At 37.5% G+C, this 12,659-nt stretch overlaps 1 protein-coding gene across 1 annotated transcript in view; it reads left to right on the top strand.

Annotated features, from left to right (window-relative positions):
* LOC106053709 (uncharacterized) overlaps positions 1-12,659 on the top strand; it is a 76,290-nt gene that overhangs the window by 24,770 nt on the left and 38,861 nt on the right. The window contains exon 3 of the mRNA XM_056017068.1: positions 3,789-3,969. Within this exon, the coding sequence (XP_055873043.1) occupies positions 3,789-3,969 (181 nt within the window). The remainder of the gene's footprint in view (positions 1-3,788; positions 3,970-12,659) is intronic.

Here is a 12,659-nt window from a genome sequence, read left to right as displayed (position 1 = left end):
CTCTATAACAGTGCGCACATTCTGCACTAGCTTAGATGGCGGTGCACATGGCAGAGTTATAACATTGCCCCCTTCTTAGAGCTTTTCGTCCCGAAAAGAAACAGTGCAGTGGAGTTTTGACAATTCAGGTGGAGGTCAATCGATGGGAGCCACAGGCGGTAAGGAGCCTTGCCCACGAAGCCATCTGCACATTTTTTCGCGGCCGTCGCTTCCTCTTCTTCCAGTTGGCCAGTCTAAGCTTGAGACGATATCGTGGTCATTGCTTCGACCTCATAACGATAGTCGCTGATACCAGCCAGCTGACACAGTGGAGGTCAGGGTTGCTAGCCATTTAAAACAAATGGCGGTAGCGGCGATCACTGCAGTTACCAGAGCCGTTGTTCTAAGGCGCCAAGTCAGGGGACATTTTTCATGTAGGTCCCGTGACACAGTTGTAGGCCCACAGGTAGCCATGGTTTCAAACACGTAGTCTTTCTCAGACTCATCTGTAAGGTATGCCCATGAAGCACCCTTGTAATTTTCAATAAGCTAATGTTCATCCACCACTGCATCAGGTTCCGCTGGAATTTATTCCCCATCGTTCATGTCACTCACACTGATGTAGGCAGAAGTACAGATGTATGTTAAGTTTAGACCTTGTTGCTCGGTTTCTTGGCATGGGCAATGTCCCCGAAATGCGCCGCATATACAGTTTTTGTCAGTCTCCTGGAAGCAGTTGCCAAGTATCAAGTTCTCTCTTAAGCCGCAGGCAAAGTCAAGTTTGTTGTTTCTGCCTCGGCCATTGTTGGGACCCGTATTTACAATTTCGCCCGAAGACATAAATATCAAAGAATCAGAAACGGTCTTCAGGCTTTCATGGTTTGAGCTCTCGTCAAAGGTACTGACAGATAAACAAAGGTCTTTAAGGTCCACAGCGGTAAGTTTGGACGCAGACCCAACGTTGACTTGATCTGTCCGCTCATTAAGGTACTCGTTGCAGATAAATTAGGAACTAAAGCTTCTCTAGTTTCTTACTTTGTTTCTTTCCGACGGATTTGGTACATCCCATTGAGATCGTCGCTGCAATCATTGTCACCTTTCTCATCTTGAGAGTCACCCCCGCAAGACTTGCCCACAACACAGTCACAGACTGCGCTAAAATCCCCAGCGCAACCTTCACCACTGTTTGTGCAGCCAAAGTCCTTGCCAGGCAACTGCTCCTTCACTAACGAGTCTACAGGTAACTACTCCTTCCCCAACGAGTCTAGTCCTCCTTTCGCTTGCGACACAATTTATCACTTTGGTCTATTCGGTCTGTCTTTTTCAATACAATTTCATCCATCTTGTTCCCCGTCATGTTCACTATCAATTTCATATCTTCACGCAATTAGTCGTACGTGGCTTTTAGTGAGTCTTTCATAGTTTTCAGAAGCTCGCCGATATCTCGATTCACCTCAAACAAATATGTTTCGGATCCTTCCCTTCATCAGCCAGAGCCTGCCGAAGACGTGCTCTAAGAATGTTTTTATTCTTTTCAAAGCGTTTCAGACGCCGCCACTCGAGCTCTACTTTCAGTTCCTTTAATTCCAGCTCGTCTAGCCGTTTCATTGATGCCATTTTAAATAAGCTCCTACCTAAGGCCCCCGTTGAGACGCCCAATCCTGTTTCTGACACAAAATGTAATAACTTAAGGGAGGCAACTCAAGGAGGCAAGGATGTTTATTTACAGGACATCACAGCACATAAAACATCTGTCTTTAGCACAGTCTTTTCTTCACATCTAGACTTTGGCGGAAATCGTTCTCTCTTCATGTTGACATTTTTTTCAGTCTAGTCTATAACAGTGCGCACCTTCTGCACTGCTTCGATAGCGGTGCGCATGGCAGAGTTATAACAATACTTTTAGTACGAAGAAATAATTTCACAGTACTCCTAATGAAATTTACATATTACGATTCACAAACACCAATTCAAGAAAAAACAATGCTCAGTCGAAAATTCAACGATCATAACTCCAGTTACTTAACACGTCAACACACTCTTTCAGATCATTTTCGACTCACAGCATAAATAAAATTCAATAGTTCTCACGTGGAAAAAAATAAGCCTCGAAAATTGAAATAGAGCTAATCATATCCATTGTGTTGCTACATTTTGCCTAATCGTTGCTTCTCAGGACTGTTTCCAGCCAATGAAAGGTAGCTGACCCAACAGTTGCTTCCAAACCAGCTACCAGCTTACCTAGAGAGTTGTCATGTGTAGCACAGTCGAGAAAGAATAATTTTTGTCTTATAAGCGTCAATATTATTATTTATATTTTTTGGTTTGTCTCAATGGTAATATGTAGCTTTTCTGACATAAAAAATAGCATATTGTAATATCTAAAGGGAGGCAACTCAACGAGAAATAGATGTTTATTTACATAGAGACATGACAAACACATAGGACATCTGCCTTGAGCACAGCATCTTCATCTCGGCTCTAGGCTCTAATGTCAACATCCCTCCTAGTCTAGTCAAAAATAGTGCGCACCTTCTACACCCTATTGGATGGCGGTGTGTATGGCGGGGTTATAATAATATTAAAGATTTTTTTTTAAATATCGAATCTGCTGTTTACTGCAATTTATAATGGGGCTATTGATTTTAGTAATAAATATATGTGTAATATTTTATTTAGAAACAACCCACATGATAACTGTTGTTTAGTTTCTATTATTATATATATATTTTTATTTTTTTTTGGGGGGGGGGGGGGAGTGGAAGAGAGTCGGGGTTTGCTCGGTCTTTGATTTGTATCTCTAAATAGCTAATAGAAATAAACTGATGTATTCAATAAGTACTCAATACTTAGTGAAATAAGATTGAAACAAACTAAAAATTGCTTCTTTTTATAACAACTTAAATATAACATTTATTTATAAATATACTCAGATTCAACTCTTGTAGATGTATATAGAAATTACAAATACACTCTGTTTCTGTCTCGATTTCCTTTCTTACACCTGTGATTTATATTAAGTTTTGTTATCGACACACCATCTCGTGATTTCATTAGAAACGCTTAATCCTGTACAAAAAAAAAACAAACTCAGCGTCATTTACAGTTTGTTAACACTCATACACTCCATAACAGAAATGAAGGTCTTGGATTCGGAAGTTGTAGTTTGCTTAAATTTTTTATTACGCTGTTGCTTGAATTATGTTGTTTTTTTTAATTTTTAAATAGATCGCAACGACTTTTTATTTGGTGGAAAGAACAGAAACTCACCCATCCCTCTTGCAACTTTCATGGAATTGAACAACTATTGTGTAATGTGTAGCTGAAGCAGACTTTTAAAGGCTGAACGCCTACGGAAATCAAGGAAACCCTTCTCCCAGATACCCCCTTCCCACACTGGAGCACACAATAGATTTTAGATTTGAACATAGAGAATGGACATGCTATGAGCAAAAAGATGTGTATTATAAAAGCATTTTGTCTTCAAAAAGCTGTATCTTATTTCGAGAAGGGAGTGTTGAACACCAGCAAATTTCCTACAAAATACGTCAATGAACTATGTTGTTTTCAAATAGCTTCGTTTCTTATAGATCTTTAAAAGACCTTAAGATTTTGTGACATCCATACTGTTAAGAATGTACGATTTTTGTTGTTGTTGTTGATTCCCACTAGATATGTTTTTTTAACGTACCAAGCAGTAATTTTTAGCATAATTGATATATGATTTACACTTTTTCATATGCAGTTTTATTATAGTGTATTTTCAACCCCATACCCCATTAATATGTTAATAACAACTTCTTTTTCAGACAAGAGCTATTGATTTTATGAAAGAAATAACTTTTGAGACGAACAAAAATGAATCTAGTGGGATATACATTAAAACTAGAAACATCACCGACGTCACACAGTTTGGATGTGTTCTAGAAATACGAGAACGTTTGAATAATGTAGAAATATTCAAGACAAGTCCATTAATTGAAAAACTGGGTAAGTTTTTACAATCTATAGAAATATCTTTATCTATCTCTTAAGCTAATAATTTGACTCGTATTGTTACATATATATATATATATATATAGCTCATTCTGTCTCGGAAGACAATTGGGATGAGCTCAGATGAGTGACTACTGATAACATTAAAAGTATGGCTGGATGTCATAGCGGACTGGCAGCAAGATTTATTAGAAAAAAATGTGAAGTCAAACAGAACCTCTGTGGCAAGGTGCTGAGTGGGGTACATGTGATGATGTGTTCAGCTATGTAAATTTTATAACATTTCAAGCGTTGAATTTTCTGAAAAAAAAAAATAAAGTCCGAAAATAAAGGCGTTTTATTTTGCAGAGCGCTGGTTAAGCAGAGGAAAGGTTCTAAAATATTTTGTTAATATGAGACATGAAACGGAAATATTTATGACGTAGAAATGAAAACAAGTGCCTCATGGTTGTGGAGCTTAGCTTTTTTTTTTAAAGTGACATCACATCATATCTAAATAAACTCAATAACAAACTACAAGCTACAAGAAAAACAAATTGATTTTGGATGTATAACCTGACATAAGCGCCTTCTAAACGAAATTGCAACTCATCATTCTCTCGAGACATAAAATGAAACCGATTTTTTTTTTGGTATCATTTCTGTTATGTAGCCCGCGGTACGAGTGTCAGAAATCAAAATAGCTCTTTGTCTGAGTAAGGATTGACATCAATGTTTTATCTAATAATTTTAATTAAACTTAAATGCATGTAAATAGCTTTTAGTATTACCTAATTTAATAATATTGAACCGAACTCGAACTTTAGACCCGACAGAACTGAACCTGAACTATAATCGTCGTCAAATCTGACCGAACCGAACCAAACCCGAACTTTAAAAAAAAGTGTTCGATTCCCATTATTAAAACCAATGATATACGAGATATATAGATGGACCCCAAAAAATAATGTGCTTTGCGGGGCTTGAACTGTCAGTATCACAATATAACTCGTGTAGATGTATGATTTAATGTGTGGGGTATAACTCATGGGTCGGCAACCTGCGGCTCGCGAGCCACATGCGGCTCTTTTGATGTTAATCTGCGGCTCTTTAGCTCCATACTCAAATATTATTTATTTTATCGAAAAAAAAAGAAATTTACTAAGATTAGGCATTGACTCTATCTCTCAGCCACTTGTACTTGTTTTTCACCGTACCCCTTCCCCATGTTTTCGACATGTAACATATTTGCAGGTGGGAGATATTGAATCTTCTTCTTCCTTATCAATAATATAGAAAAGTCATAAAAGACACGGCACAAGTTGGCTTTCTGTCAGGTATATGTCTTCCCAAGAATTGCTAGTGCTCTTGTGACAAACTAGAGGAGAAAATTTAGCGAATGCCGAGCAAAAATGTCTTGAAGACAATAAGATCTATTTAAATTAACTCGTTTCAACTGACGGAACCAGAAGTATGAAAGGAAAAAATAAAGGAGAATCTGCGATTCTCCACTTATTTGTTATACCAAGAAGCGCTTGTCAATAGCACTCTACCATCGTCAGTTTAAAGAATTCTTATGTGAAATGGATACACAGTATTCCGACCTTCTTCTTCCCAATTAAGTGCGATGGCTTTCTACTGGTATTGTGTTAAAACTTCCAGCTTTGTGCTCAAATGAAATAAATACATTCCTGAATGAGAAAGGTATTAACCACCCAGAATAAGAGAACGACAAATGGTTGCAATGATGTTACTTTATAATGGATAAATCAGCAAAAGTAAATGAGATGAATCTAAAACTACAAGAAAATGAAAACCCAGCCGATGTTTTGGTAGAAGATAAGAGCGGTGGCTGAGCAGTAAAGAGCTTGGCTTCAGAACCGGGGTGCCGAGTTAGAATCTTGGTGAAGACTGGGACGTTTTAATCGATGGATAATTTTTTGCGCTTCTAAATCCACCCAGCTCTAATGGGTACCTGACATTAGTTGGGGAAAGTAAAGGCGGTTGGTCGTTGTGCTGACCACATGACACCCTTGTTAACCGTGGGCCACAGAAGAGATGTTCTTTACATCCTCTGCCCTATAGATCACAAAGTCTGAAAGGGAAGCTTTATTTTACTTATGACTTTATTTTCACTTTCTAAAGCAATATCGCGGTAAAACTAGTGCAACTGTTGACAGGAATTACTTCAGCATAGTTATTTAAAAAATAATTACAGATACATTTAACACAAATAGTAACGAAATCCACATTGAGCCATTAGGAATTGATACTGGACTTTAAAAAGTAAAGCTTTCTGGAGTGAAGAATTTGCTAATTTGAAAAGCAAGTTTGACAAGTTGAAGGTCCAGAAATGTAAGTACAAAACGCAACAAAAGTGGACAGCTTTCAAAGAAATAACGTGAGATGAGGCATTTATATTCGATTCATGGATTTGTCTTCCAGATTGCTAAAGTGATTGGAGTGCTGACTATATTCGGATCGACATATTTATGCGAGCGCGAGTTCTCTTGCATGAATATAATTAAAAGTTAAGTAAGAAGCCAACTAACAAATGAAAATTTAGAGTCGTGTTTGAAACTAAAAAAAAACAAGTGTTAAGACAAATTTATCCAAATGTTCTAAAACCAAAGCCATCGCTCCCTATTGAATTTGTTTGCTCAATTGTTTTGTTTTATTGACGTACAAGTTAGCGTTGTATGTAAATGTTTAATTCTCATGGCTGATTTACTGACATATTAAGTAATTATCTAATAATGCCATATATGATATATATATTATCTAATTTGTTGTGAAAAATACTAGTCATATATAAATAAATAGATGTTTTTTCTTTTGAATAAATAGATTCATTTTTATTTATCAAAGAATTTTATTTGTGCTAGTAGGCCTACTATTTATAGTTGGCAAGAAAAAAACTTTGTGGCTCTTTAAAAACTTTGAAATTTTGTAAATTGTAATTTTTGGCTCTCCCGACTCAAAAGGTTGCCGACCCCTGGTATAACTTAATGAATGATTAAGATTTTACCGAACAATGTTCTTGAATTCTTCAACATTTCTCTTGTGATACTCTTTCGATTACTCTAAAGCTTTAATTTTATCAGTGTATTACTTCGGGGCGCTGCACAGCAGGCGACCTGTTTATACTGGACTCTTTTTTCTAATTTTTTTCTGTTAATATCTCGTAAAACTTGTTACTACTCCAATGTTTCAATGGATGTGCACTGTGTCTTTTGGATTCTAATGTTGGTCTGGATTTTAATTTGTGTGGAAACGTGTATTTCAGTAGAGTTTTGTGGTAAGACGCTTGACAGTATAGACAATACAACTGCCATCTTGGAACCTAATAACGAGCCTAAGCCTAAGGCTCTAACCGAACAAATCCCTAGCACAAAACGTAAGAAGAGAGGACGTAGAGGAGGAATACGAGTTAAGTGTAGAAGAAGAGGACAATGAGGCTTCCTCCCACCCATTGTAACAGGCAATGTAAGGTCTTTACAAAATAAGATGGAAGAATTAACAGGCTGCTGTGATTATCTGTATCAATTTAGGGAGTGTTCCTTAATGTGTTTCACTGAAACCTGGCTCAATGATACGATACCCGACTCTTCTGTTGATCTCGATACATTTTACGTTTTTAGAGCATCCAGAACAATTAATAGTGGGAAGTCAAAAGGAGGAGGACTCGCAATCTATATAAACAAGGAATACTGCAACGCCAAGAATTTGAACATCAGGAATAAAATTTGTGACCCTAACATTGAACTTATGTGCGTCACACTTAGGCCTTACTATTTGCCTAGAGAATTCACCCAGGTGTGTGTTATTGTTATGTACATACCACCGACGGCTGACACAGCGACTGCGTCGGAAATAATTTTTGATGTGCTTCACAATGTAGATTCAGAACACCCAGACTCTGTTTCTATCGTAACTGGAGGTTTTAACAACCTGAATATTGTCAAAATACTGTCAAACTATTGCCAGTACGTCTCCCTCCCCACAAGGCAGGGTAGAACGCTCGACAAATGTAAAAGTTTGTTCCCACAAGGAGAATCTGATTATATCGGAGTCCATCTTATACCAAATTACAAACCTACTCTTAAAACTAGAAAGAGAGTTATAAAAACGGTCAAGATGTGGTCTGAAGAGGCTATAAAAGAACTACAAGGATGCATTGAGAAAACAACTGGGAAATCTTCATTGAGAACTTTCCAGACATAAACGAACTAACAGAAACTGTTAACTCGTATCTATCATTCTGCGATGAGTTAACAATTCCAAAAAAAAACAATAGTCTACGGAAACAATAAGCCCTTGATGACCAAAAAAATCAAACACCTTATTATTGAAAAGAAAACAAAGTATAATGCTAGCAACGAAGAGTTTATAAATGCTAAAAATAAACTGAGAAAAGCAATAATTTAAGGAAAAAAAACACAAAGAAAAAAATTGAGAATTTCTTTGCAAATAACAACTCAAAAGCATTTTGGGAGGGATTAAAGAAAATAACAGGCTGCGCCTCATAACGAGAACGAATTTCAGTGGATGATGATGAGAAATTCGCCAACGAACTAAATGATTTTTATTCTCATTTTGACAAAGAAGATTTTGTTGATCTACACAAAGAATTTTCAACACTCTGTCCAAAGAAAAACAAGAGCTCTACGTCAATTTTGTAACTTAAGATGAGGTGACCTTGTTATTTAAAAGAGTGGACGTAACAAAAGCTTCTGGACCAGATAAAATAAGTGGCAATCTGATCCAGCTATGTGCCGAGCAAATCTCTTTTATCTTCTCTCACATCTTTAACTACTCGTTGCAAACGTGCGTGATTCCACACATCTGAAAAACTTCAGAGATCATACCAGTGCCAAAGAAACCAAAAATAGACTGCTTAAATGATTTCCGCCCAGAAGCACTAACATCTATTGTTATGAAATGTTTTGAAAAATATATGCTTAAACAACTTGTAGCAAAAGTCAATAACAGCCTAGACCCTCACCAATTTGCATATAAAGCAGCTAGAGGAACTGAGGATGCCATTCTATTTCTTTTGGACCAGCTTTATAAGCATCTCGATATACCCAAAACATATGCACGAGTCCTCTTCGTAGATTTCTCCTCGGCTTTCAATACCATACAGCCATATCTAATGATTAACAAACTGAGTAACTTAAATGTAAGCCCTTACGTACAAGCATGGGTTCTAAACTTTTTAACCCAACGCCCCCAGTATGTTTAAGTCAACAACACCAAATCGTCAACTCGAGTACTATGCTCCACAAGGTTGTGTACTTTCTCCAGTACTGTACACTCTTTACACTAATGACATAAGAAGCATCTATGACTCAGTTAAACTCATTAAATTCGCTGATGATACTGCCATAGTCGGTCTTACTTCAGGAGTCGAAACTCAGTATCGAAGCTCGATAGAAGAGTTTACAAACTGGTGCACCAACAACTTTCTAGAACTGAATGTCACAAAAACTAAAGAACTTATAATAGATTTTAGAAAGAAAAAACAAACTATACGTGAACTGCAAATAAACACTACATCTATAGAACAAGTAAAGGCATATAAATATCTAGACGTTATCATCAACAACAAGCTCTCATGGGAATACCACATTGCAACTCTTACAAATAAAACAGCCTAGCGACTCTTTTTTCTATACAAACTCAATAGCTTTAAACTAAACACGAAGATCCTTGATACTTTTTATGGCGGGACTATACAAAATCTGCTAACATACGGAATAACTTTTTGGCAAGGCAACGCCTCATCTAACCTGTTTCGACGTCTAGAAAACATCATTAAAAAAGCATCAAAAATTATACTCACAACATTACCACATTTAAAGGAAATTTTTGAACAAAAGTGCCTAAGAAAAATCGAAAAAATCATGAAAGACAACGGCCACCCGCTCCATCAGAACTACGTCAGGTCGTCGCGAAGTGGGCGACTGCTGTCGATCAAAACAAGAACGAAGCAGGACAAAAACTCGTTCGTACTTTACTCGGTCAGACTCTATCATCGCCACTCGTTGATCAGGGAACATGAAAAGCACCAAGACACCTGTGTGTAGTCGCTGAATGAACTCTTTATATTGTGTCTGTTGCATTTATTTGTATTTTTCTGTTGTGTTGTCTTTATATGAGAAAAGAGTCCTTGTAATCACAATAAATTTCTTTAAGGATCAATAAAGCAGTCTTAGTCTTAGTCTTAGTCTTAAAAGACTGCTGCTTGTTTTTCAAATCTTCAATGATGAGACCTTGAATTTAAAGTAAAAACATCCGTAAAATATATATATATATATATATATATATATATATATATATATAATTCTCTTCATGGCACAAGAGTTTGGACGAGAAGACGAAAAAGTAAAGAAAAGATCACTCTTTTATTTCTGCAAGTCGGACAAGAGGGGGTGGGGGAGAACAAGTAGTATTCAACCGTCACGAAATAGGAGGGCCGGACCGTTGTGGCCAAGAAAAATCACTTTTTTTTTTATTTCTGCGGACTAGAGTTAACCCCCCCTCCTCCCTAAAAAAAAAAGAGGGGAAAGAAAAATAGTATTCACCCGTCACTAAATAGCAGGACCGGACTCAACCGTTGTGGGGCCCTATGCGAAACGGATTTCGCGGGGCCATGTTTGGGTAGGGATACAGATAATAAGTGAAATTTAAGAGTTTGTATTAGAAAATAAATTTGTCTTTGCATTTTATTCATTCTTTACTATTTACAGAACTACTTTACGAGCCTTGCGTGTAGCGAAGTCATACAGTATATCATAAAAGCTTTATTTCCTACATAGATCACGGTCCATAGTAAGAATTACCAAATATTTCAATCTATCTACGAGAATTGTTGACCTCAAGTAATTCTTCATTAGTTTGAAGCGCGAGAAACTTCTTTAACCAGATTACACAATTACGGGTAATGCATAATGCTGTTTTTACTTATCGCGCGTAGGATCGGCGCTTTCCATATTGAATGACACCCCAAAATGAAAATTTTTGTCTATATATTTCATAAGATTTGTTTGAGTTTTCAAAAGATTTTTAATAATTTCCGGAGACTTTTATCACTTTTTCGTATATTTTCCAATCTCAGTAGATTTTCAGGAGCGATATAAAATAGTACAATGTGCATACATAATAAAGTCATATTGTAATGACAGGGAACGTGGTTGTGTAAACGCACATTCCTATAAAATGAAATAAGTATAGTAAAATATTTACACTCACCCTAAAGAAACCTCACAAAATAAACTTCCTAACAGAGGATACTGTATGAATTCTAGTGGGCCCAACCTAGAATGCTGTAGTCTCTATATATCTATATAGTTGGGGCATAATGTTTAACGGGTGTGGAAGAAATCTAGGTGATTTTCTCACATGTATCTATATACCGGAGATATTAGGCGTCATGTCAGATTTATGGTCTATATTCGTTGCCTGAGAGTAGGGACTTAAAAAGCCACTGTCCTGAACGAGCAATGCTATTCCTACGGCGGCCTGTATCCTACCGGGGGAGGGGGGGAAGAAGGTTTGAATAGTTATTAAGACGCTGTGTGTAGCGCTGGTGCAGCGACTATTGTTTGCTGGTCACATATACACCGGTCAGTAATTAAAACTTAGCCCTGGAGCAGGTAATTTAAGTTTTACGTGGAGTTTCGTTCCGTGAGAAGCAGTACTTTTGTCTTGGCGAGTTGAGATAAATCGTACAAGAATTTAACTATGGGTGGTCAAGAAAATAATTGATAGAGTTAAAATAAGAGTTTCACACGATTTCCTGGGAAAAACTCAAATGAACTTTTGAATGCAATTTTCGTATCCTCACAGACTTCAACAAGGCTTTCTTAACAGTCAGTCTCGATGTTTTATGGTGGATTTTAGCCAGGCTCGGATGCCCAATTAAGCTTTTATCCATTCTCAAACAGTTTCATATGGGATAAAATGGTCAGATTATAAGCAATGGTGACCTGTCTGATCACTTCCCAATAGAAAATGGCGTGAACCAGGGCTCGTACTCTGTTTGTTATCTTCTTTGGCGTAATGCTGGGTCAAATAAGGCAGCAATTCCACAAAGGCTCTACATCAAGTTTCGTTCAGAAGTTATGTTCCAGAAGACATCCAATAAAACCTAATCAGCCTCAAGATCTCCGTAAATGGACAGCCTCTTTACGTCGTACACCACGTCACATATCTAGGAAGCATAGTAGCAAATGACGCCTCGCTTTCAAGGGAAGTTTATAACCGTCTGGCCAGAGCTAGTAAAGCTTTTGGACGCCTCCGGTTGAGAGTTTGGTAGAATAAATCATTCTGCCTGGTCCGACAGTTACGCTGAGCATGGCACGTATCCCGAATGGAGGACGAACGTATGCCAAAAGCAGTCTATTTTTGGTAAGGTAAAAGGTCGACGTAACATAGGTGCCCCACCGAAACGCCTTTAAGACTTAGGCTTAAGACTTTAAGCTAAGGCGCCAACTTCTCTTAGCAGACATATAAGAGAGCACATGGTTGCATGCAACCTTAGAACGAGAAAGCTGGAGGTCACTCACAAAGGCCGCTGGATGCACCTTTGAGACCAAAAGGAAATCCGCTGCCGAAGACAGATGCAGACGGCGGAAAGAAAATCTTAATTGACCATTGGCGGACAAAGTTTATGCTTGCTTTGTTGTGGGAAAATATGTAGG

This window comes from Biomphalaria glabrata, chromosome 18 (assembly GCF_947242115.1).
Source record: "Biomphalaria glabrata chromosome 18, xgBioGlab47.1, whole genome shotgun sequence".
Classification (NCBI taxonomy): Eukaryota; Metazoa; Mollusca; class Gastropoda; family Planorbidae; genus Biomphalaria; species Biomphalaria glabrata.
This window is presented reverse-complemented; position numbering and strand designations above follow the sequence as displayed.